We start from the raw sequence: 27,918 nt of genomic DNA, 5'->3' as shown, positions 1-27,918 counted from the left end.
AATCCATGCAACATACTTGGTAGACCCTCAAAAAAAATAAATAATTAAGGTTGCATTTTACTGGAATTCCTGAAAAATTAGTCTGTTTTGATAAGTCTCTTAATATATGTCTAATTAGGAATACTCTATGAGTATTATCATTAATATTTAATTAACTACATTATGAATAATCTCCAATTATTTATTCCAATATATTCTGGAAACAAGTCAGCAATTAAAGTTTACCAAGTTAAATATATTAGTGTCCTCAAATGCTTCAACTGTACTTTTTTCTTTACAAACATCCAATATTAAATTTATTTATCTCAAGAGTTAAGAATGTATTTAGTATACAATTTGAGAACTCAGTGAATTATATTGATATAGAATTTATAAAATGACTGAATAAAACATAAAGTTCCCAGTCTTGTTTATTATGGTTTTAAAGGAAATAACTCTTTGGCTTACTACATTATATTGGTTGGAAAACTATATTACTCACTCAGACCTTTCTAATTTAAAATAAACCTTAAATGTATGTTGAGGAACTATTTGCTTTCCTATTAGCATCACCTCCCTTTCTTTCTATTTTATATTTGACTCCTTTGTGCTTGTTATTACCATTAAAACTGAATTCTATGTTTTTTTAGTACAAGTCTGAACTTTCATTACATTATTCTGTATAAATAAGCATATATGATGATGATGCTAATTAATAAGGGTAGAATATGATAGATATAATGAAAAATACTATCTATAATTCACATGGATGCAGGAAATTCAAACTATTGATGAAAAAATCTTGATTTATTAAGGAAATCTATATAGTAATAATTTTTCTGTACTGTACTTCATTTGGTTATTCTCCAGTTTTTCTCAATGAACAAGCATCATCCCCTCTTTGTCTCACCTTTTTGAAATACATGCAGTTTATAACAGAGGTCATCCACCAAATACCACAAGAATAAACAAGCACAGTTTGTTGTTCTGTCTCTCTTTGCCAAGAACTGAAAGGTGTTATTATGCCACTATCTCAAAAAACTGGTTCCCTAGCAACTTCTACTATACCAAATTCTAGGAGTAAAAATTTTATTTAAACTCTCTCTTCACACACACAAACACACAGAGAGAGACAGAGAGGGGGGGGGAGAGAATTGTGAAAGCAAAAAATAAAACCAAGGACAAATCTAAAAAAAGAAAAAGTACTCTAGAAAATGTCAAGAAATAATCATTTGATGATTTGATATTACTTTTGAAGTACTGTTATCTCTTCTGGTCATTTCCTGGAATGAAAAAGGACCCTAATTTGCATTCACTACAGCATATGCACAAATAAATAATAAATATAGGAGGCACAACTGAGCATACATCTACAGTTCAGTATACGTGCATGCAATATTTTCATATTGTTTTGTATGCCGGTAGATCTACACAATGAGGTATTGCTTGTACCTTTCAAGCAGAGGTTTTTTCCCCCTACTGTTACAGTATCTTCTGTTGTGCAGATATCATTACAGGATCTGATTTCAACATAGTGTTCAAACACATATCAAATACTAGCGTTTTTGTTTTTTTTTACAGATCCTTTAAATTATCTTTTTTCTTAGTGCTATTAAAGAATTGTAATTTTAAAAGTATGACCTAGGGATTCTGATGAAATGTATGATTATTAAAGAAAAGAGTCACATAGTGCTAGAACATTTTTAAGGAGATATAGATATAGATAAATATAGATATATAGATATATAATGCATGCGTTCTGCAGATTTCTCTGCAAGTGACCAAAAAGATTTATTCAGATATGAAAAGCTAGCTTTAAAGAAAAAGCGAGGCAACAAAATACTCACCTCTTCACGTAATTTTATCAACTGCAACATGAATGCACAGAAAAAGATAAAAAGGAAAGAAATGGCAGGAAAGAAAGATCAGTTGTGTGACAGGATACAGAATTAACATTGACAATTTATCTGTTTACATGTTTAGCATTTAAAAATCACAGACAAACACATTAAAAGACCCTAAACATAGACTACATGCAGAGTTTTTTGAACGAATAAAGATCACTTTCGCACACTGTCACATTAAACAAAGAGAATAGTGTGAAATTCTCTTTTAAACCACATCTAAGACACTATCATGAAATAAAGGGGAATGACTTCATAGAAGTCTATAATACAAAAAGGAGAAAACAAGTTTACTATTCCTCTCTTCTAAGGTAGTACAGCTGAAGTGATTTTGTATATACAAGATTTCTACATTTTTTTTATTTTGTTAGTACTGACATCTGCCTTTTTATGTCTCCCTATACATCTATCTTACTAAATCAGCTAGAATAACTATAACTGATGGCTATAAAAACAGCAGCTTATGTGCCATTTTAAACTGTACTATTTTAACCTAAATTTAGTCTACACTATTTAATATTGTAGATTATTATTACGTATTCAAATAATATAAATAACTGAGGAACACTGTTTTATTAGACATTTTGACTATACCCTTCTTTATGCTTTTGAAGAGAATTTACTTCAAAAAGTTATTACATTTCACTATTCTGCTCTTTCAAATGGTGTATTCTAATTAACTAAGGAAAAGAAGAATCCCTTCAATTGTTTTTGTCAACTATACTGCATAATAACCTTCGTTTAAAATAGTATTTTAAATACTATTGTAATTGTCCTGAGGTATAAATACACTCAGTCTATTTGCAACACACACATAAAGTTTTAATTATGATGGAAGGGAAAGAGCTTCTTTATTGATAATATGTTATTTTATAACTGAGAAGGTTTCTTCTTCAACTGGCCATTATCAATGTATTCATACACATGGAAAATAATTTTGAATTAGGGTGTAAATTTAGGAAGGACATTTTCCTACATGCACACACACAAACACACAGAGAGACAGAGAGATATACAAAACTAACTTAAATGATTCCTGCTCACATTGTTGATCTAGAATGTAAACATTTATAATGCCAAGCAAATGAAAACGAAGACATTATTTTAATTTTTAAGAAGAGTGCTGCATTCAATAGCTCTAGTTTTCTAAAGAGAAAAAAAATGGAAAAAGCATGTTTTCTAATCTAACCCCACCTGTTCTTAAATTAAAAGCACTCTGCAATCACTCTTTGGTTCGCTCTCTTGCTTCTCCTCACTTTGCTTCTCCCAAAAGATAAACATTTGGTTTCCAAAAAAGATGGTTTGCAAGTTTACTGCATCACTATGCTCGTCCCCATCTCCTTTTGCAGGTCACCATTCATGTAATGGCTATGATAGTTTAAGGGGCAAAGTTTAAAACTACTATTCTGCAATAGAAACCTTTTGGGGCATGACACTGTGCCATAGTGAATGAAAGTTTTAAAGTGCTCCACATTTGTTTTTTCAATAGGTGTCAAAAAGAGAGAGAAAGAGCGAAAGAGAGTTCTATCTTGTTTGTGCTGCATGGCTGAATTTAAGCTCTGAGTAGGATTTACAGCTAAGCTAAATAATGGGTGGTTTTATTTTTTTAAATGATGTCTGAAAGATATTCATTCAAATTAACAAAAGATTTTTCCCTCATTTAACAGTTATGACACTTGATGACATGCTACTACTTCTGTTTTTAAAAGCAGTATCCTAACCCTGCCAAACTCAATCAGAAAGCATAAATATGTGGGCAGACACAATTTCAGGTTATAATAATCAACATATTTTTGAAACAAAGATTCTTCTCTTTTACTTCCCCTCTTCCACTTGATACAAGCGGTAATCTGTTCCTTTGTAGACAAAAAAAATCTGGTTTACGCTGGTTTGAACCAGTGGAATCTCTTGTGACTAAGCCTTCTCCTCTGAGTAGAATCAAAACTGCATCATGGAGAGTGCATGGGTCTATGAGGCAGATCACGTGACATGGAGAACCACGGAATTTCCCTCCCAAGAAGCTGATAACGGCAGTGCTGTCTCTGCCCACATACAGATAACGAATAAATGCTGAACTCTATTAAACGCCCTTTACACATTATCATGGGTCGAACACACAATTTTCTGAATTTATGAGACAGTCTATTTATTTTGCTATATACTCTCGGTATGTAACAGATTTGTGACTGGTAATGATCTGCTCTGCCAGGCTATATGAAGTGATACCGACCTTCTTTAGATCTTGGGGAATTAAGCTGACCCATTTCTCTTTCCCCATCTGAAGAGTTTTAGAGTTTTGATACACTATATGCATAGGCAATCCAAGTCTTTATCAGAATTAGGATATCAAAAATTAGGCAGCATATAATCACAAAATATTTCCTCTAGGTAAGAACTACTTTGTTGTACTGTATTTATCAACTTACACACTTACACTGCAATTAGTAAACTAATTATTAAAAAATGTCTCTCATCCCAAGAGGTCTAGTTACACAAAGATAAATAACCCACTGAGAAAGAAGATATATATAATTTTTATATATAATTTTTGAATAAATAACTAATATTATTATGGGGGGAAATAACAAAAATACTGAAATATTCTGTTTCCATATTTTAAAATGTGTTTCATTGGATTATAGTGTAACAGAAGGCAAGATACACTCAGAACAAAAAATATACAGTCCACTGAACTCAGTATAATTTATCCAAATTTCTATTTTAAATACTAACATGCAATGTAGAAAATAACAGCTTTTACATAAAGTAGTAAGTCAAGTTAATCTTTACTACTGGTATCTATAGTACCATAGAAGATAGGCAGAACATAAAAGTGTTAAGTAAAAAAATAATTAACACAATAATTATCTCTAACGAAGCTATTAGGAAAAACAAGATTCTTATTTTTTTTCTCAAGGATCAAAATGCTGTAATATAGAATGTCTAATATTTTACCAACCATATTTTCCCAATCATATAATTTATTACAAATTATTTGAAGATATATTTTATGTATTTATTAAATTTAACATTTTTTTCATGGACAGAAAAACAATGCCATCAAATATATAGGCTTGCATATATTACAGAGTGTTTATATAAAGAACAGAATAATACATTACAGATAGTTTTGTCTATTTCTGGAAATGCCTAATCTAGATTTGTTCTAGCGTTCTCACTTTCTTTGCTCTCTACTTAACTATGTAACAGGTAGGATGTAGATTTTAATACTGCTAGTCAGTCAGAACCCAATGTTTATGCTTACGTTTATAGAACACTTGCTTTTCCATTATTTATGCACTGATTTATGTTATTCCTGATAAACTGAGTATGAGTTTCATTCTTTACTTTTAAACTTAAATGATTATACCAAGAACAGAAAAATTTTATAATATCCAGCATAAATTATATTGATGTCCCATTCATCAATCAGAAACATTAAATAGGAAATTCTGTATATCGAAAGATAATTTCCTAAAGTTTCTAGATCCAACCCCAAAGGAGCTGACCAATTTATAGAAAGTTACTGAAAACTTTTCTCACTATTGCCAAAGTATATTAAATCTGTTTACCTTTGTTCAAATTATAATTATAAATTTCACAAATTTAGCGATGATTGGATGGAAGGATGGATGGATGGATGGATGGATGGATGGTATACTTTATATCAATCAAAAGGTTGATATAGTTAAATAGAATATTAACTGACTTTGGACAATGAAATCACTATATTTTTTGCTATAGAGTAAACTTTCTTTCTATGTTAATTTCATGGCATTATCTACCAATATTTCTTTTGTTTTTCCACATATATCTAAATTTATTGTTGATATTAAAAACATAAAAAACATAGTTTTTACCACAGGATAGACTGATTCTTCTTAAAAGTGACAATAAAACAAAGCATGTATTCTTTCAAACAATGGCTTAAATTTTATAAATACTGGTATTTCTTTCCTTTCAAAGTTCATAATATGAAAACAATGTGGAAAATTTAAGTTTGAAAGTAATACCAATGTTTTGGCAGATTTATCTTGTACTAAGATGGGTCATCAATAAATTTAATAAATAAATAAATTCTGTGAACAATGCTAAATTGTAAAGACCTTTTCTGAAAGATATGTCCACTTTCAGATGATTAAAAAGAAAACAGAAAACAAGCTATGTGTAAAAAAAATACCATTACTGAAATACATTAGCTATGTATGTTAGCATATATGTTAACAGATCACAGAATATAAAATAAAGGCATAGCCACCTAAATTTTCATATTTTTATTTATTAAATTATTAAATGTATATGTTGGCCCACTCCCCACAACTCTAGGCAGTTTTAAAGTTGAAAATTCACTTGATTTTTTTGTCTGAGTTATATCACATAGATTCTATTTTGATACATAATAAACGGTATATATAGACATTTGCTTTAACTCTTTAAGGTACTTTAGAGAAAGACAAAGTACATCAAAGTAACAAATAATACATTCTAAGTATTTTGATCAATTATTATGGAAGTAGAACAGAAATTAAGATCAGTGGCAAACTTTTCACAATATTAAATAATTATACTTTTATCTTCACTAATTCACATTACTCCAATGTACATAATCTTTCTTATGTGTGAAGTTGTCAAAATTTTATTTAAAAATATTATAATGTATGGAAGCAAAAAAAAAATTATAGATCTTTATCCAGAGTAATATTTGGGTAAAAGAGTGCATACCCATGAAAACAAAATAACGAAATAAAATAAATAAAAAGCCTCCTGAACACTTGTAATATTGGAGACTCTGAATAAAATATTTAGAAATATTTCACATTTCTTAAAATGCTAACATTTTATACTAAGTCAGTTACACTTATATAGTTTTGATATATTTTCAGTTTTGTACATAGAACAAAATCTGATTCAGAGAGGCAACTACAGAGCAAAAGAAACTGTCACATTCTAAAATCCCATTTTCATTTGTTTTGCCTTCCAGTGTTAATTTAATTATATTTCCCTCTTATCAAAGCTGTATTATGTGACTTTACATTCCTTTTACATGTATTTGGGTTTGTTGGCAAACATTGTGTTTCAAGGTACTGCTTAAGTACTAAATAATAAAGGAAAAGAGAAGAAAATATTTTGGTTTTTTGTTTATTTATTTTTTTAAAAAAATAGCAGACAGGTATCCAAGGGTTAAATTGTAAGATCTCCAAGAATCATTTTGAAGTTGATTAAGACCCCAGCTTTGCATTAAACAGTATCACTTCCACATGAGTTGTTACTAATGCTGTTAAGAAGCAGCTTGAGAAGCCCAGTGTGCCAATGACCTCCTTCACCCTCCAGCCACCCACTAGGGCTTCTTGATTAGCATCCTACCTGGATCTCTGAGGAATTCCCATCATCCCCTAGGAGCTCATTCCGCACCTCGTCACTGTAGGCAATCCGTGACCTTTTCTGTAAAATAAAAAAGAAAAACAAAGAAATGTGAGCAAGCAAAGCTCTGGAACTATCACTATCAAGTTTGCTAAACTCAAAACCTCGAGAGCCCTCTAATGGATACCTACTTAATACAAATTTCTAAACTTCTCAAGAACTTGTTTTAACAAAACGATGACAAATGTAATAAAAATCACCAATAAGTTTAGAGGAGTTTATAATTGTTAGATCAAATTAGCCTAGCACCACACATCTTTACAGAAAAAAGAAATGCAAAACCTTTCCCATTAGATTTAGTATGAACTAAATTGCATTCTCCTTCTTTCTCCGATCCTAAAATCTCCTATTGTTTTATATAATCCTGTTCTAAGTAAAAGTGTCTGATTACAATATCCTCTATATTTTACCAATACTAAAAGAACAATGGTTACATTGTATGCCATATAATTCAGATTCTACAAATAAGAGTTTCTGTCTAATAATTAAATTATTATGCACAGATATGCCAATAACAAAAATGAAAATCATAAAAAAGAGCAAGGGGGAAGAAATTTGAGAATTTGTTCTACTTCAGCTGCCATATATCAGATGTAAAACTTTTAAAGTAAAAATTCTTATATGCCTAAAGGCTAATGGCAAAGCCTAGAATCTCATTGATTGGAACCACACAGTAAAATCACTACCCTACACTCAAAGGGGGAAAAACATGGACGAGGAAAATATATACTTTTCATTGGGTGTTTATTTGATTGAGTTATGTAAACTGAAATGCAAAGAATTACTGAAAGCTGCTGTTCAGGGGGAAAAAATAATGTGCTCTTTTTTCAATAGGAGATAAGTTCAATAAAAGAAATTCTTCTTTGAATAGTAGATTGAAAAGAATTTTTACTACAGAATATGCTGGATTTAAACTAAATGCAGTACCTGGTGTTTTATCTTTTTCAATATCATGTAAAACAAGTGGAAATAATAACACTAAGAATGAAAGTTATACGCAATAGCATCCTATGCCAAAGCTCATTAGATGAACATGTACAATGAAAAATGATAACAGAAGACTTTCAAGCAAACTTATGTGGATTTAAAATGAAGAATTAGACACCTACTTGCTCATAATGCAATGCATGGCCAAATATGTATGGTCAGCTGTGTTACTGGTTTCCTTTTGGTTAATTTGCTCTAAATAATTCACTGGGTTTTGTTTATGTTCTTTTGAATTAAATACCATTGGTTTATAAGCAAACTTGAAGACAATAGAAATGGATATTGATTGCTTTCATGGTTGCAAAAAGATTGATGTTACAAGGCTAGATTGGCAATCTCCAGCAATTATATAAAGTCTACAGAATTTACCTTAGTTTCTATACTAAACTATATAATCTGAACAAAGACTATATAGATGTTTAGAAAGTTAAATTAAATACATAATTTCATTTCCTAAACCTTTTGTAAACTGCACTAACATAAATGATAGTAATAAATATATTAGGAATTAGTGTTGGTTTTGTTCTGTGCATAAAAGATGCATGACGGTGATACTCTGACCAACCTTCTTTTTAAAGAATTTTATTTTTAATTGAATTTAATAGAAAGCTAGCATATACTAAAAACACAAGAGCCTCCAGAATCATTGATATTTTCAAGAATGCCCCTGAATTTGCTATGTGCCCCTAGGCACTCTTACTCTTATAAAATAAAAATGATTAGTGGTTGAAGCCCAGTCTTTTGGTTATAAAGGTGTCCACTTACTTAGCAAAAAAGATAAAGGAAAGCTAAAGATTAATAGTTGGTTGGTGAGGGTGGGAATAAATAAAAAGGATGGTAGAGAACAAAATGCTAATTTGCCTTTTAGAAAATGATGTTTCTGCCTGAGGTCATGCTATTTTAGCAGCCATTTTGTGAACTGCCAAACATTCAGTTACATTATTTGCTTTTACATTTTTTAAAATTGTGAAATGGATCCACCAGTCCCAAAATATTGAGATATCATAAACTAGCAAACAGAGAAACCAAATACAATACTAGTTAAATCAAATCCCTCATTTTACTTAGAGGTAAGATGCAAAATACTTTTGAAAATATCTTTTTCAGTGTGTCACAACTGCTACTTAATAGAAAATACATTTTAAGCTGTTGCTGCTGCTGCTGCTACTACTACTACTACTACTTCTACTATTATTTATTATGTGTATATATCAGGAAGAACAATCTGACATTAATAAAGTTAAAATAGCCTTTACAGCATTAAAAGAAGTGGGAACCTTTAAAGCAACTCTGGTATCACAGTCCCTGCTTAAATTATTCATTTCATCACAATGGGGGACTGCAGTATGCAAGAATTTCATATGGAGATTGATTTTGTTTTTCTATTTTTTTTTCTAAAAAGCCAACAAATTGAGATAGAATGCTCAATTATGATAGCTAATTTTGGGTTTGATTTATATAAAAAAAGAATGAAGTTACAAACGCATCTTAGTCATGATCCAATCCTTCTTTTCTATTTAAGGCTTCCTACTTTATACTGCTAATGTCTAACAATTTAGTCATCCTTGGGCAAACAACTCCCAATAGATATAATATATACTGATGTAATTCTAGCAATTCAACAGCAAACCTAAGCTACTGCGCAAACTATGCGTATTCTTTTAGGCCTACAACAACCCCAAACAATCCATCCATCCATCCAAACAGATCTTCCTCTCCCCATAAGCAACATATGACCAATTCAGCTCCTTATAAGATACAATATGGTAATGATTTAAAGTCCTGTGACTTCTCCTATCCAGTCTCAGCTCTATAGAATGATATACTGATGAAGACAATAATAATGCTAGGCTTATTCTTTTTTTCTTTTCTCCAACACTTTCTGTACATACCATAAGAATCTGTAACAAATAAAATTGTTATTTTGTATTATTTTGTATATCTCTTAACTATACTCTAGAAGTGCAACAAATAATTACACTTCCATGAATTCAAGGGTTTCCAGTAATACTCTACATCATATGAAAGATGACTCTTTAGAGGCAGGGTAGGCAGTTGGTGATTCTTAGGGTCAAAGAACCCCTCAAAATTCAAATATCCTTTGTTGTAAATTCAAAATCTTTACATAGAACAGAGGTCCTCAAATCCCAGTCCATGGTCCACTACTGGTCCATGGCAGGTTAGAAACCAGTGAAACTTCATCTGCACATGCATAGGATCTAAGTAGCAGTCAAAACCATGATCTCCCCGATCCATGGGAAAATTGTTTTCCATGGAACTGGTTCCTGGTGCCCAAAAGATTGGGGACCGCTGACACAGAAGATCAGCTAAACACTCTAGGAAAACCTAATTGTACTTTCTTGCAGTCTAATGTTTGTATGGGTCAGAAGAGATAACCAGAAAGATAAAAAAGAAAACATCAGAGATAGATTGGTAAGTTCATCCTCTTTTGACTTTGACCCTTCTTCCTGCTTCCTTTAGCTGTACTTATCATGCAGTCATCAGCAGGCTATCATAATGAATAAAATTCTGGACTGGAAAATAGGCCAACTCCAAGCATGCAGGTTTTAAAACCTAGAGTTGGTTCTATAAAATAACATCTGTTTGAAAATATATAATATGAATCAGACACGGCAAGCTGTGCTAGAAGTCTGTCTTATATTTAGATTTCATTGTACAACTATTTAGTGCAATATAGTTACATCATTCTTAGTACAGCTAATGTGTATTGTCACAGACCTTTTTTGTCACATTATCAATAATAAAAGAAGCTTTATAAAACTACTAAGCTTTTTGCCTACAATTAGAAGCAACTGTACAATATTCATCAATAAATAATTTGATACTACTTTTGATCATAACTTCATTCCAAAATGAATTGATCACAGAGAAGATCAAGTCTTTGAACTAAAGTGCCTATTTGTTCTCTTAGCATCTATCTAAAATATCAACACAGTAGTCTCATTTGTCTTTAAAATAATAACTCTAATAATCTTTCTAAGAACTTTTTATGAAGCTGAATGTCATTAGGAATGGCAAGAGAAATTTAATGTAACCAAAATAAAAGAATAAAAGTGCATTAGGCTCTCAACTTTGCAAATCTTTACTGAGTATACATTTACAGGTAGCCGAATGTAAGCCTGAGACTTTGTGCTAGAAAATGTCACACACACTACAACAGTTTGAAGGAATTCAATTCATAATGCATTTTATAAATAGTTAATGACTTCTATACATAAGCTAACCAGGCAAATCAAGAAATTGTCAACAATTTTAGTCTTAGTTGTCAGTTATCACTGTCTACAATACTGCTACTTTATATGTATGTTTCCAGAAGAGACAGAAGTTTTCCAGAATTCAAATCCAATCCTTTTCTGAGAAGTCCAATGTGAGTTTAATAGTTCCTATGTGCCCAATAAAGAGTTCTTTGTAACAAGTTTTTTGTTTGCTTTTTCCTGCACCGCATCTTACTTATACAAGATGATATGCATACAGAAGCATTCCTCAATATTACCAGGGAAAAGGTATGATTTTGTGTAGTTAAATGGCAAAGTTTATAAGAATACAGCATCTTTTTAAAAATGGCACAGAGAAATGAGGTGATGATATTACCAAGAGGAGCAGGAATCCTACAACCAATTGTCCCAAACAGTGAATTCAAATGACAACCCTATGAACAGAAACATCTTGAAAATATGAGAAATTCTTCACTATTGTTTCAACATTTGAACTTCCAAACTTCACAGTTCAATTTTTTACAGCAACAACACAATTTTCCAGAAAACTATGCATTATGTATGGCTCATTCATTTTGAGATGTAAATATGATCTAATACACAGTCATTAGTAATTAAACTATTCATCAAAAGTCTAAATTGAAAGGATTTGTAGACAATTCAAAATGATAATTTTTAGATATCAACGGTATATTGATTTGTTAGGAATGACACAGTAGTGGTACTGGAGATTTGGCAACATTTCACAAATGTGTAAGGAACATTGCAGAAAATAGTAAGGAGTAATTAAAAAAGAAATCAAATATTAGTGATAGGAAAAAATAAAAGTAAATCTAACTAAATCTATTTTAACCAGCATTATTTACTATACATTCCATACCTTCTATCCCTGCAAAACATCTTTTCTATACCAAACATACTCCTAATCAACAACATGAGTTTTCCTTTTTACATTAATATGTTTCTTAGTGACTTGTTGAAGAGCAAAGATCTGCTCTGCACATCTCCGCTTGGCATAAAGCCGAACTACATTGTCCCAGTTTTGTTTGCTGTCAGTTATTTCAATCAAATTCTACACATTTTCCCAGACATACTTATTAAACTAATCCACCCACTTTCATACACAGAAAGTTTGTTGCATTCATTCTTGCTGCCCTTCTGTTTTTCCTTTTGTATAAAGGAACAATAACAGCATTCTTTCAACCATTAAACACAGATGTCTTCACACATGTTAAAACAAGTCATCCAGCCACTTCATAAACAAATCATATCTATATTTTAACATTTTTCCAGATTTACCATCTGTACCTGCATCTTACAACAGTGATGACTTACTTTTTATTTTTTTCTTTGAGATTAACATTTCTAGCATTTATTTTAATATTGCTATAATGCCCATACAATTTTTTTCAAGATTTCCTGACTTCAGCTGCATTCCGAAAATTTCATCTATTTCATGTTTAATTCCATTCACTCTGTTGAAGATTCCATTAAAAGATTCACATTGCTTTTAATCTTAAATATTCTTTGCTCTTTTTATATCTTTTCTCTATGTACACATTATATTTTTCTTCCACATTCATTTTGCATAATATCATATTTCAGATGTTTTTTCCATCTATATTCTTTCACTTCATAAGTATACCAATCATTCTTTTTCAAGATTTGTATTAGTTTAACTCTATACACTTGCCCCTTGATGGGCTGTCGTGGCAAAGGGGCTTGTGTAGCTCAATGAAGCTATGCCATGCAGGGCCACCCAAGATGGACAGGTCATAGCAGAGAGTTCTGAAAAAACATGATCCACTGCAGAAGGAAATTGCAACCCACTCCAGTATCTTTGTCATGAAAACCCCATGGACAGTACCAAAAGGAAAAAATATATGACGCTGGAAGATGAGCCCCCCAGGTCGAAAGGTGTCCAATATGCTACTGGGGAAGAGCAGAGGGCTAGTACTAGAAGCGCTAGGAAGAGTGAAGCGACTGGGCCAAAGCCGAAAGGACACTCAGTTGTGGATGCATCTGGTGGTGAAAGGAAAGTCTGATGCTGTAAAGATTTTTTTCTCCGTAGGAACCTGGAATGTAAGATCCATGAATCAAGGCAAGCTGGATGTGGTCAAACAAGAGATGAAAAGACTGAACATCGACATCTTAGGAATCAGCAAACTAAAATGGACAGGAATGGGTGAATTTAATTCAGATGACCATCAGGTATACTACTGCAGGCAAGAATCCCTCAAAGAAATGGAATAGCTTTCATAATCAATAAAAGAGTAGGAAAAGCAATACTGGGATACAATCCCCAAAATGATAGAATTATCTCAGTTCGAATCCAAGGCAAACCATTCAACATCATAATAATCCAAGTCTATGTCCCAACCACTGGTGCTGAAGAGGATGAAACTGACCGGTTCTATGAAGCCCTACAGCACCTTCTAGAATTAACACCAAAAATGATGTCCTTATCATTATGGGGGATTTGAATGCTAAAGTAGTAAGCCAAAAGATAACTGGAATAACAGGCAAGTTTGGTCTTGGAATACAAAATGAAGCAGGGCACAGGCTGATAGAATTCTGTCAAGATAATACAATAGTCATAGCAAACACTCTTTTCCAACAACTCGAGGTGACTTTACACATGGACAGAGCCTTGGTACTACAGTGGTTTAAAGCACCCTGTTATTAACACAGCTGCCTGCAATTTACTGCTGGTTCGAATCTCTCCAAGGCTCAAGGTTGACTCAGCCTTCCATCCTTTCTAAGGTAGGTTAAATGAGGACCCAGTTTGTGGGGGCAATAAGCTGACTTTGTATAAATATACAAAAGGATGAAGGCTATTGCTGAATGCACTGTAAGCCGCCCTGAGTCTCCGGAGAAGGGCGGCATATAAATCAAATTAAAAAAAAAAAAAAAAAAAAACATCACCAGACGGTCAACACAGAAATCAGACTGACTTGTGCTCTGCTGCCAAAGATGGAGAAGCTCTATACAGTTAGTAAAAACAAGACCAGGAGCTGACTGTGGCTCAGATCATGAGCTTCTCATTGCAAAATTTAGACTTAAATTGAAGAAAGTAGGGGAAAGCACTAGGCCACTCAGATATGAACTAAATCATATCCCTGATGAATATACAGTAGAGGTGAAAAATAGATTTAAGGAATTAGATCTGATAGACAGAGTGCCTGAAGAACTATGGACGTTCGCAACATTGTACAAGAGGTAGCAACTAAAACCATCCCAAAGAAAAAGGCAAGAATAGCTTGCAAATAGCTGAAGAAAGGCAAGGGAGAAAGAGAAAGGTACACCCAGTTGAATGCAAAATTCCAGAGAATAGTTAGAAGAGATAAGAATGCATTCTTAAATGAACAGTGCAAAGAAATAGAAGAAAACAATAGAATAGGGAGGACCAGAGATCTCTTCAAGAAAATTGGATATGAAGGGAACATTTCATGCAAAGATGGGCATTATAAAGGACCAAAATGGCAGGGATCTAACAGAGGCAGAAGAGATTAAGAAGAGGTGGCAAAATTACACAGAAGAACTATATAAGAACGAGCTTAACATCCCTGATAACCACGATGTGGTCACTGACCTCGAGCCAGACATCCTAGAATGTGAATTCAAATGGGCCTTAGGAAATCTAAGCAACAACAAAGCTAATGGAGGAGACAGTATTCCAACTGAGCTATTCAAAATTTTAAAATGATGCAGTTTAAAATGATGCAGTAAAAGTGCTACACTCAATTTGCCAGCAAATTTTGAAAACACAACAGTGGCCACAGGATTGTAAAAGTTCAGTTTACATTCCAATTCCAAAGAAAGGCAATGCCAAAGAATGTTCAAACTATCGCACCATTGCACTCATTTCACATGCTAGTAAGGTTATGCTTAAAATTCTACAAGCTAGGCTCCAGCAGTATGTGGATTGAGAACTACCAGAAGTACAGGCAGGAATTTGAAGAGGCAGAAGAACTAGAGATCAAATTGCCAACATACGCTGGATCATGGAGAAAGCTAGGGAGTTCCAGAAAAACATCTACTTCTGCTTCATTGACTATGCTAAAGCCTTTGATTGTGTGGATCATAACAAATTGTAGCAAGTTCTTAAAGAGATGGGAGTACCAGACCATCTTATTTGTCTCTTGAGAAACCTATATGCAGGTCAAGAAGCAACAGTGAGAACTGGACACGGAAACACTGATTGGTTCAAAATTGGGAAAGGAGTCCGGCAAGGCTGTATACTGTCGCCCTGCCTATTTAACTTATATGCAGAGCACATCATGAGAAATGCGGGGCTAGATGAATCAAAAGTTGGAGTTAAGATGGCCAGGAGAAATATCAACAAGCTCAGATATGCAGATGATACCACTCTAATGGCAGAAAGTGAAGAGGAACTAAAGAAGGAGAGTGCAAAAGTTGGCTTGAAAGTCAACATTAAGCAAACTAAGATCATGGTATCCGGCCCTCTCAATTCCTGGCAATTCCTGGGGAAGAAATGGAGGTAGTGACAGATTTTATTTTCCTGGGCTCCAATATCACTGCAGATGGGCACTGCAGCCAAGAAATTAAAAGACACTTGATCCTGGGGAGGAAAGCTATGGCAAATCTAGACAGCATACTAAAAAGCAGAGACAACACCCTGCCAACAAAAGTGTGTATAATCAAGCCTATGGTTTTCCCAGTTGCAATGTATGGCTGTGAAAGTTGGACCATAAGAAAGGTTGAGCGCCAAAGAATGGAGGCCTTTGAACTATGGTGCTGGAGAAGACTCCTGCAAGTCTCTTGGACTGCACAGCGATCAAATTGGTCAATCCTACAGATCATCAACCCTGACTGCTCTTTAGAAGGCCAGATCCTGAAGATGAAACTCAAATATTTTGAGAAGGAATGACTCACTGGAGGAGAGCCTAATGCTGGGAAAGACTGAGGGCAAAAGAAGGGAATGACAGAGAATGAGGTGGCTGGATGGAGTCACTGAAGCAGTAGGTGTGAGCTTAAATGGACTACAGAGGATGGTAGAGGACAGGAAGGCCTGGAGGAATGTTGTCCATGGGGTCACAATGGGTCAGACATAACTTCACAACTAACAACAACAATACATTTGTATCATTTTAGAGTAGAGTAGAGTAGAGTAGAGTAGAGTAGAGTAGAGGATAGAATAGAATAGAGTAGAGTAGAGTAGAGTAGAGTAGAGTAGAGTAGAGTAGAGTAGAGTAGAGTAGCGTAGCGTAGCGTAGCGTAGAGTAGAACAGAACAGAACAGAACAGAACAGAACAGAACAGAACAGAACAGAACAGAACAGAACAGAATAGAATAGAATGACAGAGTTGGAAGGGACCTTGGAGGTTTTTTAGTCCAATCTCCTGCCCAAGCAGGAAACCCTATATTGTTGTTTTTTTTTTATTTTGATTTATATGCCGCCCTTCTCCGGAGACTCAGGGCGGCTTACAAGGCGTTAAGCAATAGCCTTCATACTTTTGTATATTTTATACAAAGTCAGCTTATTGCCCCCACAAACCGGGTCCTCATTTTACCTACCTTAGAAAGGATGGAAGGCTGAGTCAACCTTGAACCTGGTGAGAATTGAACTCGCAGTAATTGCAGGCATCTGGAAGCTAAATACTACCTTTAACAGTAGCATTAGTCTGCTGCGCCACTCAGATAAATGATTGTCTGATCTCTTCTTTAAATCTTCCAGTGTTGGAGCATTCACAACTTCTGGAGACAAGTTGTTCCACTGATTAATTGTTCTAACTGATAGGAAATTTCTCCTTAGTTCTAGGTTGCTTCTCTCCTTGATTGGTTTCCATTCATTGCTTCTTGTCCTGCCCTCAGGTGCTTTGGAGAATAGCTTGACTTCCTCTTCTTTGTAGCCACCCCCAAGATATTGGAACACTGCTATCATGTCACCCCTAGTCCTTCTTTTCATTAAACTAAAGAGCCTTGATAGCACAGGGGTTTAGTGCACCCTGTAATTAACACAGCTGCCTGCAATTTCTGCTGGTTCGAATCTCTCCAAGGCTCAAGGTTGACTCAGCCTTCCATCCTTTCTAAGGTAGGTGAAATGAGGACCCAGTTTGTGGGGGCAATAAGCTGACTTTGTATAAACATACAAAAGAATGAAGGCTATTGCTTAACGCATTGTAAGCCGCCCTGAGTCTCCGGAGAAGGGCGGCATATAAATCAAATTAAAAAAAATAAATAAATAAAAAAAAAAAACTAGACATACCCAATTCCAGCAACCGTTCTTTATATGTTTTAGCCTCCAGTCCCCTAATTGTTACTCTTCTTTGCACTCTTTCTAGATCTCAACATCTTTTTTACACCATGGCGACCAAAACTGGATGCTGTATCCCAAGTGTGGTCTTACCAAGGCATTATAAAGTGGTATTAATACTTTACGTGATCTTGATTTTATCCCTCTGTTAATGCAGCCTAGAACTGTGTTGCTTTTTTTTGGCAGCTGTAGCACAGTCCTGGCTCATATTTAAGTGATTGACATTAGGACTCCAAGTTCCATCTCACAATTACTACTACTGAGCCAGCTACCACCTGTACTATACATATGCATTTCCTTTTTCTTGCCTAAATGTATAACCTTACTTTTTTCACCATTGAATTTCATTTTGTTAGATAGTGCCCAATGTTCAAGTTTGTCAAGATTCTTCTATATCTTAAGCCTCTCTTCTGGAGTCTTGGCTATTCCTGCCAGCTTGTTGTCACCTGCAAATTTGATGAGTTCCCCATTTATCCCCTCACTCAAATCATTGAGGAAGATGTTGAAGAGTACTGAGCCTAAAACAAAGCCTTGGGATACCCCACTGCATACTTCTCTCCTTGTGGATGCAGTTCCATTGAGGACTACATGTTGAGTGTGGTTGGTCAGCCGGTTATGAATCCATCTGGTGATGCTGTCTAACCCACATTTTTCTATCTTACCAAGTAGTAGGTTGTGGTTTACTTTATCAAATGCCTTATTGAAGCTCAAGTAAATTATATCCACAGCATTTCTTTGGTCCACTAATTTTGTCGTTTTGTCAAAGAATGAAATAAGATTTGTCTGACATGATCTGTTTTTCACAAAAACATGTTGGTTTTTGGTTATGAATTTATTTGTCTCACAGATTCGTTGCTTGATTATCTTTTCCAGAATCTTCCCAGATAGTGAAGTCAGGTTGATAGATCTTTAATTTCCTGGATCTATTTTCCCCCCTTTTTAAAAGATCAGAACTACATCAACTCTTTTCCAGTCCTTTGGTAGTTCCCCAATGTTCCAGGATCTTTGAAAAATATAGTTCAGAGGTTCTGAGATCAGTTTGCAAGTTCCTTCAGAACCCTGGGGTATAATCCATCTGGTCTTGGTGGTTTGTCTAAGGTGGATAGATGCTCCAAGATACACTACATCAATTTCATTCTATCCACTTTTCACTCTTTCCATAGAGAGATTAAAAAATCTTTAACACTTTTTCATACATGAAGCATGCATTCTCTTCCTTTCATCCTGCATTTCTTAATGTCTTTAATTTCTTTCAATTTCTTCTAAGTCCATTTTTTCCCAAGAGCCACCTGGCATTATCAAATAATTATCTAGCCCACGTTCATATGGTCTTATTCATTTTGCATTAGTCACTGATTGTCTAATTTCCACCATAAACAATCCAATCAATAAAACCAAGATTCCTGAAAAGTATTTTTTCCCTCCCAAATATTTTCCTTCAAATGGCGACGTGATCTTAAATAAAAGTAACAAACTTTTGTTGTTTTTAAATTAAATTTTTCTTTTTTGGAATGATTGACTTAAAAGCAGGATCATTTTTCCTACTATAAAAATGGGAGTTCATCAATAGAGTGCTTTCTTCCCACCATAAAAGGCAATAAAATTGCACCTTTATGAAATCAATGCTGATGTGTCAAAATATGATCACCAAATTCCTAATTCCAACATATATAGCCATATGATGATATATTTAAAACTTATGAACAGGATACAATATGGTAGAAACAGAGGTTATAATAAACATGATGAACCACTATGGATTTGTAATTTAAAAGATTAGTTATCATCCTGTCAAATAATAAAGAAAATGTGCATTGTATCAGAAGCTCACATAGAGTATTTTGGCAATTGCCTGCCACACTCTAATTTAATAATGAACTCTAGATATTAAGTCACTCTATTAACTTAATAATTAGAGTGACTAAAATTAATACCAGCAGGAGAAGCCACATTTGGTAAAAATGATTGCAATATTAAATATATTGTAGTCATATACATACATACCTCTTGAGTATAGAACTTACTTCTATTTGTTATGATACACAGAACATAACATGTTCAGATGATTACAACCATCTTATAATATTTAAGAAATTTAAACACAATACACAACTACAAGAAACAGTCATTCAGAGACAATTTCAGTTATACTCCCTAATGTTCTCCAATATTCAAACTTTACACCAAAGAACAATCTGATCCTAGATAGACATAATTTGGTAATGCAGAGAAATTTTTGCATACTGATTCTTTTAAAGCCCTACTCAGCTACATTTGCTCAGTTCTGTATGGCAATTTAGCTTTAAACAACTGGTCTACTTGACCGAAGTCTTAATATTTCCCAACTGAACACAAGCAAACACAGTGAAATTAGAAATAAAATGAATTATTTCAGCTTAAACCAATTAAGAACTGTGATCTACAGCACTTGTGATCTGCATAATTCTGCATGTGTAACACAGTACACATATCCACAGCTATAGGAATTCTGTTAAACTATAATATAAGCAAGTCGAACAATGAAGTTCGACTATCACTAATTTCCATGGGCCTCACATAGAAAAGCAATTGCATAAATTACTTCACCTAGGAATTTAATATAATGTTATCACCAGACCAGCCACATGGCAAATAGATTTATATTTTCCATGTGGTAGGCTAAGTTGCATATGAATTAAGTAATATATTGCTATTACAATATAAACATCTTTTTTCCATACCTGATGGATAGGGTATTTGTTAAATTATTGCCAATATAGCTACATCAGCATATTTAAAATGGAAACAGCATTGGAAAGAGAACCCATCATTATGGCACAATGCCAATTTTATGACTAAATGAGAATTAGACAGGAAAAAGCCAGACCCAAATAACAAAATTTAGGATTGATATTTGTTTTCATTTTCATCTTTTAATTTCATTTTTATTTTAAATTACTTGGTGTTAGTCTGTGGTTTTAGGACAGGCAAGTTCACTTGAATTCAATATTAGTCAAAAGGAGAACCACAGTATTTTACCACAATACCTCAACCTTATAAATGCATACGATATCTATACATTGTGTGTGGGTGTGGGTGTGTGTATGAATGCCTTAATTCACAATTATTTTAAATATATATATAAAGATACAGCAGAAAAAACATTTTTCACGCACTTGTTTTTTATTATATTTTAGTAACGTTTAACCAACTTCAAAATCAGCTACAAACTGTGTGACATTATTGTAATAAAAGCAAGAGTTAAATTCAGACTATTTAGATGCACCAATTTATCCCACATAAAGGAGTTATTATAAAATGGAATTTCTCTGTCTTCTATTAACCACAATGATCATGTGTCTTAAGTAAACAAAGGTTATTTTTATATTTGGTGAACTGACCAATCAAAGCCTAGATATAAAACAATCATCAGTTTTGATGATTTTTATCAACAGTTAATATCTAAATCATACAAGAAGAAAATAGGCAGGTCACTTAGGTCTAATTTTACCAAGTATAATAATATTTACTGTATTTCAGTTTAAATTATAGGAATCATTTCTAGTTTTTTCATCTACATATAAATTAGCACAAACAATTTTAGATAAATCAGATATCTTTGGGATTGTGGAAAATTCTTTATATCTGCTTGGACTAAGTAGCTGTATTACCTACAACTATCATTCTAAAAATTCAGAATTACATCAGATTGGAGCAAAAAAACCAACAATTTATTTACCAATCACATCCAAACATATTTACTAAGCATTAAACCCACTGAATTTGAGAAGGCTTATTCCCAAACAACTGTTTACAGGTTAATGTAACCTTCATTATTCATTAAGATATAATATCTAGCATTATGCAAACCAATTCTATAACAGTTCAAGAGATACAAATTTGAGATGAATTGCCCAGGCATAAATTTAGAACTTCATTGCCTAATGCTATTTCAAACTTAACAAATTACACATACATATGCACAGTATTATGTATATCTTCCAGGTCAGCCATATTTCTTCCATGGACTATACAGTGTCAGCCCCTAACTTGTAAGAGGAAACTCTAGCCTTCTGCCCTTAGTAGATCAATATCTCCTGTCCAATGCTCTTCAGTCATCATGCTGTAAAGTCACTGACCTAGAAATCAGAGGTGTAATGAGATCTGTCACAACCAATTTTAATCCTGAACTGGCAAGCAATGATATTGAATACATTTGTTATACAATATACAGCAGTACAGCAAAATTCTGTGTCACAATTATGAATCTGATCCATTTCAACTCTGAGTGACATAATAGAGATCTATTTGAGATTTAAAAGTACATTAAAATATTGGAATCTTGAAAATTAGCAATACATTAGAAACCAAAAAGATATACCACACAGAACATGTGCCACTCATTATCATGTTGGTCTTTTCCTAGAGTTGTCAATTGGCAGCCCTACGCCAAGGTAACATGAGCATGAAAAAGGAAAAAAACGTTGTTCCTATAAGAGCTACAGATATCAAGATGTTTCACTCTTGATTTTGTTAGTTATACATTGCATATTGAGTTGTTGAAGAAAACTGTTTTGCCAAAGAACCTATTGAGTGTACTTAAATAAGTGCAGATTTTTATTTTTAGATTATACTACACTATGCCAAACAAAATACCAATCTTGATGATATGCAGATGAAGCCTACCAATATAAACACATGAAGGTATGCTGTTTAAAAATAAAAGATGGGATTTCCATCTATATAAGCAAAGCAAAATATAAAGACACATAACAAATGCTTACCACATGTTTTGCAAGAAAATTTTTAACTAAATAAAATGCAAATTCAAATTTTAAAATATCACATCCACAGAACTATGTATTCAGAATATTTCATCATATTCATATTTCCATTATGTAAATTCTGCAAATCCATCTTCCCATGTTTAATACAATGTACAAAATTTAATACATAAAAGCCTACGTAATATTAAAAGAGCAATTTTCTACTAATTTCACATTATTATAGCAGCAGGTGAAAGGATGATTTAAGGTCTTAAACTTTAAGACTTAACAATTTTAAACTTCTTTTGTATATCCAGGCAAGAGTCCTTATCCAGGTCATTCTCCATTGCAGTGGACACAGCACCCAGGAATGGGTTGTCCTCATCTGCTAGCCAAGAGGACTGAGTCTGTCAAAGCTGTGAGGACATGCCTACACCAACGGTCCCCAGCTTTTGACTCAGTCCTAGCTAAAGACAGATAGACAGATGTGCTTTTAACTAGGTCTCCTATTCCTGGATCCTTCTCCTATCTTTTTGACTGCTATACTGCCAATGTGACTGCTCTTTTAGATCTTTGACAGCTGTACCACCAACTAATCCCAGTGTGAAGAGCTTTCAGCTCGAGCCCGCTGAGGGCTGCTCTGTGGCAAGTCAGATCACCAGGAGGTGATTCTGCAAGGCAGCCAGTTGAGCTTGCTCGCAGCATTAGCTTTTGCGGAACCAAAACAGCACTCCTGCAACTTGTGGATTGGCGACAGCTTAGAAGCTCCACCATTACTGCGGGCAGCTGGCTGACAGTTGAGACTTAGACTGTTGTCAAGACAGTCGTCACTGTGGAATCAGGGAGCCCCCAATGATCGAGTCCCTGTCCGGTCACCGGGCATACTCAAAAATTACCACCTGTCGCCGTTCCTACTGCAGCAGAGCCTTATAAGGCGAGCCTGCTTGGAACTTCGAAATGGAAGCCACGGCTGCCTCCAAGTGCATCCCAAGGCAGCCCCATGTAGAGGGCGTTACAGTAATCCAACCGAGAAATAACAAGGGCATGAAGAGGTTGCAGAAAAAAATGCTTTGAAAAACCTCTGACGATCCCAGCTGAGCCGCGCGATCATCAGAGGCTTTTTTTTTTTTTTTTACTTTTAAAAGCATTTTTTCGGCTGAAGAGGTTGTAGAAAAAATGCTTTTAAAAGTAAAAAAACAGCTGATGATTGCGCGGCTCTGATGATTGCGCGGCTCAGCTGGGCATGGGGGGCGCAGGGATTTTTGCTACTGGTTCTCCGAACCACCCACCGCCATCGCTACCGGATCGGGCGATCTGGTCCAAACCGGGAGCATTTCACCCCTGAACTACACTATTGATGGAACAAAAAATTAGCATAGAAGGAACATTGGACTTACCTGAAGGTTCTTTCTCCTTGCTCTGCATGAAACTCCATTGAGTGGGTTAATCCTCATGTGATAGACCAGAGACTGAATAAGAATTTGCTTAAACACACCTCCTCTTCCTGTCTAGCTCCAGTTCAAAAACAAAGTCTGGATCTGAAGAAACAGAACTTAAATGGAAAAGGAGTTAATAGGAGTCCGAGCGCTCCACAAGGGAGGGTATGGACTCTCACGCAGCGCAAGGAGAAAGAACCTTCAGGTAAGTCCAATGTTCCTTCTCCCTTGCACTGCTTAGAGAATCCATTGAGTGGGATATACCCAAGCTAAATATCCCCAGGGAGAGAAGAAGTGGAGGCAGGCCGGTCCTCCTGAGGAAGAATTTGTTGAAGTACCCTGCGACCAAATGCTGCTTCAGCCGAAGCAAACTTGTCCAATTTGTAATTGTGAATGAAAGGTGTCGGAGAGGCCCAAGTCACCGCCCTGCAGATCTTGAGAAGAGGTGCCTAGGTGGCCCAAGCAGCAGTGGTAGCAGCGCTACAAGTGGAATGTACTGTGATGCAGCCAGGCGGAGGCTTGTTCTTGCGCTCATAAGCCATGGAGATGCAGGCATTAAGCCAGTGAGCTATAGTTGAAGACAACACCTTAGAACCAAGGGAGCTTGGTTTGAAAGAAAGGAACAATGATTCAGATTTGCGGAACGGAGAAGTCCTGAGAATGTATTTCTTTAAGGCCCTGCGAACGTCCAAAGAGTGCCAGTGCTGCTTGTTGGAGTGTGACAGCCTGGGGCAGAAGTCAGGTAACACGACCTCTTGGGCCCTATGAAACCAGGTGTTGACTTTTGGGAGGAAGATAGGATCCATCCGTAGAACGACCCGGTTGGGATGAAAAATGCATAAATCCTTACATATGGAAAAGGCCGCAAGCTCGGACACCCTGCGAGCGGAGGTGACAGCAACAAGGAAGGCAACCTTGAAGGTCAGGAACTTGAGACTGGCGGAGGACAGTGGCTTGAAAGGCCTGGAGAATGAGACAAAGATCCCAGGAGGGATACCGGTGAACCGGGGAGGTCAAAGGTTGGAGGCCCCCCCGGAAGAAACAACGGATTTGTGGATGCTGAGACAGGGTGCCCTGACAGTTGCAGGAGAGGACAGTGGCCAAGGCCATGACCTGGCGTCGCAGGGTGTTGGTGGCTAAACCTGCATCCAACCCCGCTTGGAGGAAGTCCAAAACTTATGGAACGGACGCCGTCATGGGGTCAATTCCGGAAGAGACGCACCAGCGATGAAATGCCGACTAGGTAGCCTCGTATATATGGGTGGTAGAGCCTCTGTGGGAAGCTAGAAGGGTGGAGATCACCCTGCAGGAGAAACAGTCGTTCTTCAGCTCTCCCTTTCAAGATCCAGATGGCTAGCTGGAACCAATGGGGCTCTGGATGGTAGACGGCTCCCTGGCGTAGGAAGACCTGATCCAGGGGGATCCTCCAAGGTTGCCAGACGACACTCATGAGGTCGGCAAATCATGCCCTTCGAGGCCAATATGGAGCTACCAGGATGACCTCTGCGCCCTCTGCCAAGAGTTTTTGGATGACCCTCGATATCAGGGGTATCGGGGGGAAAGCATAAAGGAGGCCCGGAGGCCATTTGCAGCGGAGAGCATTGGTCCCCTCAGCCCCTGGAGTTCAGAATCTGGTGAGGAAGCGAGGAAGCTGAGCGTTCTCCCAACTGGCAAAGAGATCAATTTGAGGCTGGCCAAAGCGGGATACAATCTGCTGAAACAGAGCAGGATGTAGTTGCCACTCTGCATGGTCGATGGTACTTCTGCTTAGCCAGTCCGCTCAGGTGTTGGAGTTCCCTGATATGTGTTCTGCCTGTAGCGAAATCAAATGTCTCTCCACCCATCAAGATCCTGGACCAGGTTCCACCCTGCCGGTTCACGTGGGCCTTCGCTGTGATGTTGTCGGTCTGGAGAAGCACATGGTGCCCCGATAGCTGATGCTGGAAATGGCGGAGTGCGAGATGGGCAGCACGTAACTCCAGCCAGTTGATATCATTGAGAAGGTCCTTGGGTGACCAACGCCCCTGACCTGGGCATTTAAGTGAGTGCCTCAGCCGAAAAGGCTGGCATCGGTGGTTAGAATCAGACGCTGCAACTCGTGGAAGAGGGAGTCCCTTGTCAACACCGGAGACATCCACCAATCGAAAGACTTGAGTACCCTCGGGGGGACTCTGATCTGGGCATTGGTATTGTTGAAGCCCGCCCTTTGGCTCGGAAGTAGAAGCCACTGAAGTGGTCGAGAGTGCAATCTCGCCCAGGGGACAATTGCCAAACATGATATCACCTGGCCCAACAATTGGGAAAGCAAGATCAGGGGTACCCTTCTTCGGGACCTCACCTGTTGCACCGTGGCCCAGATGTTGGATTGCCATTCCTGCAACAGGAAGATTAGGCCTGACAGCATGTTGATACAGGCCCCGAGGTGGACTAAGTCGGTAGCAAGTGTGAGCTGACTCTTCTCCCAATTCATGGTGAAACCATGGTCCTGGAGCGTAGTGATCATTACCTGGATATCTCGTTCTGCCTGTTGGAGTGAGGAAGATTGAATTAAAATGTCATCCAGGTAACATTGCAATCTGACTGGGGACGCTCTTAAAATGTCCAGGAGCTTGGTGAATATGCGAGGGGAGGAAGAAAGACCAAAGGACAAGGCTCTGTATTGGAAATGAGCCCCCTCGTAACAGAATCTGAGGAACTTTCTGTGGGATGGCCTGATGGGAACGTGGAGATACGCCTCCCAGAGATCTATAGATGCCAAGTAATCTCCGTGTCTGACGCTGCCCAAAATAGTATGCAAAGTATGAATCTTGAAGCACCCGTAACGTATATGGACGTTCAGGCACTTCAAATCCAGAATGGCTCTGCTGCCTCCCCGATTTTTTCTGCACCAAGAAGAGAATAGAATAAAAGCCGGAACCCTGGTGTTCAGGTGGGACTAGTTCAATGTCCTGAATGGACAGGAGGTGCTGGATCTCGGCTTCCATTAGAGCTCTCTTGGAAGGGTCAGTAGAGGTAGAACAATGAATAAAACGCCTCGGGGGATCCGAAATGAATTCCAAGGTGACCCCAAGGGAGACAGTTTGGATGGCCCAGGCATCAGAAGTTGTAGTGTGCCAGGTGGTGGCGAAGATGGTGAGGCGACCACCAATGGGCCCTTGAAGTGATGAATCACTTATTTCTACGGTAGGGATGAAAGTTGAAGCCCCAAAAGGGATGTCTGGACTGAGGCTGGCGTGTGCGCTCTCTGAAGGGCTGCTTGTCATGGGACCTGTCAGCAGGGTGATTGTATGATCGCTGGAAGGCCAGGGATTGGAACTTGGGATCAGAAAGATCAAAAGGACTACCTGCGATAGGGGAAGGCAGATCGTCTATCAGGTCTTCTGGCGGCAAAGGGAAGGACCTTCCTCTTGTCCCTACCTTCTATGAGAATCGGATCCAAGGAGTCCCCGAAGACGGACCCGGCTTGAATGGCGCTGCAGCCAAATGCCATTTGGTTCTCATGTCCACTTGCCAATGGTGTAGCCAGAGGAGATGGTGAGAAGTGATGTTAGATGCCAGGGCGCACAAGGTGAATTTTGTGGAATTGAGAGTTGCGTCGGCAGAGTACTCTGTAGCAGTGATCAGCTTATTGATGTCCTGGTGCAGACAACAATCCTCAGGTGAAGCTCTTGCCTGCATCTGTCGCAGCCAAATGAGAGACGTTCTGGAGAAGAAAGATGCTGCCATGGCCGACTTAATGGCCCATGCAGCGGCCTGGTGGGTCTTACGCATTGAGACCTTGGCCCGTCTGTCCTCCGTACAAAGGCCCTCGGCCGCATTGGATGGGAGGATGCTGGGAGAGGTTAGGCTGGCCATGGGACCATCTATCGTAGGAAGTTTGAGAAGATCCTCAAGCTCCTGCTCCACTGTATACAGCTTTCTGTCCAGACTGCT

General features: G+C 36.6%; 1 protein-coding gene across 4 annotated transcripts in view; it reads right to left on the bottom strand.

The window, feature by feature from the left end:
- Positions 1-27,918, bottom strand: part of VTI1A (vesicle transport through interaction with t-SNAREs 1A) — a 227,356-nt gene that overhangs the window by 154,017 nt on the left and 45,421 nt on the right. For 2 of the 4 annotated variants that reach the window (XM_034440119.3, XM_034440117.3), the window contains exons 4-5: positions 7,248-7,325; positions 1,827-1,847 (exon numbers count right to left, since the gene is read on the bottom strand). In XM_034440119.3, coding sequence (XP_034296010.1) covers positions 1,827-1,847; positions 7,248-7,325 — 99 coding nt within the window. The remainder of the gene's footprint in view (positions 1-1,826; positions 1,848-7,247; positions 7,326-27,918) is intronic. The other 2 variants (XM_034440120.3, XM_034440118.3) reach the window with 1 other exon arrangement.

The sequence above is a fragment of the Pantherophis guttatus genome, chromosome 6 (genome assembly GCF_059756535.1).
Source record: "Pantherophis guttatus breed Tessera chromosome 6, ASM5975653v1, whole genome shotgun sequence".
Lineage (NCBI taxonomy): Eukaryota > Metazoa > Chordata > Lepidosauria > Squamata > Colubridae > Pantherophis > Pantherophis guttatus.
Note: the sequence above shows the minus strand (reverse complement) of the source record. Positions and strands in the feature narration are given on the sequence as shown.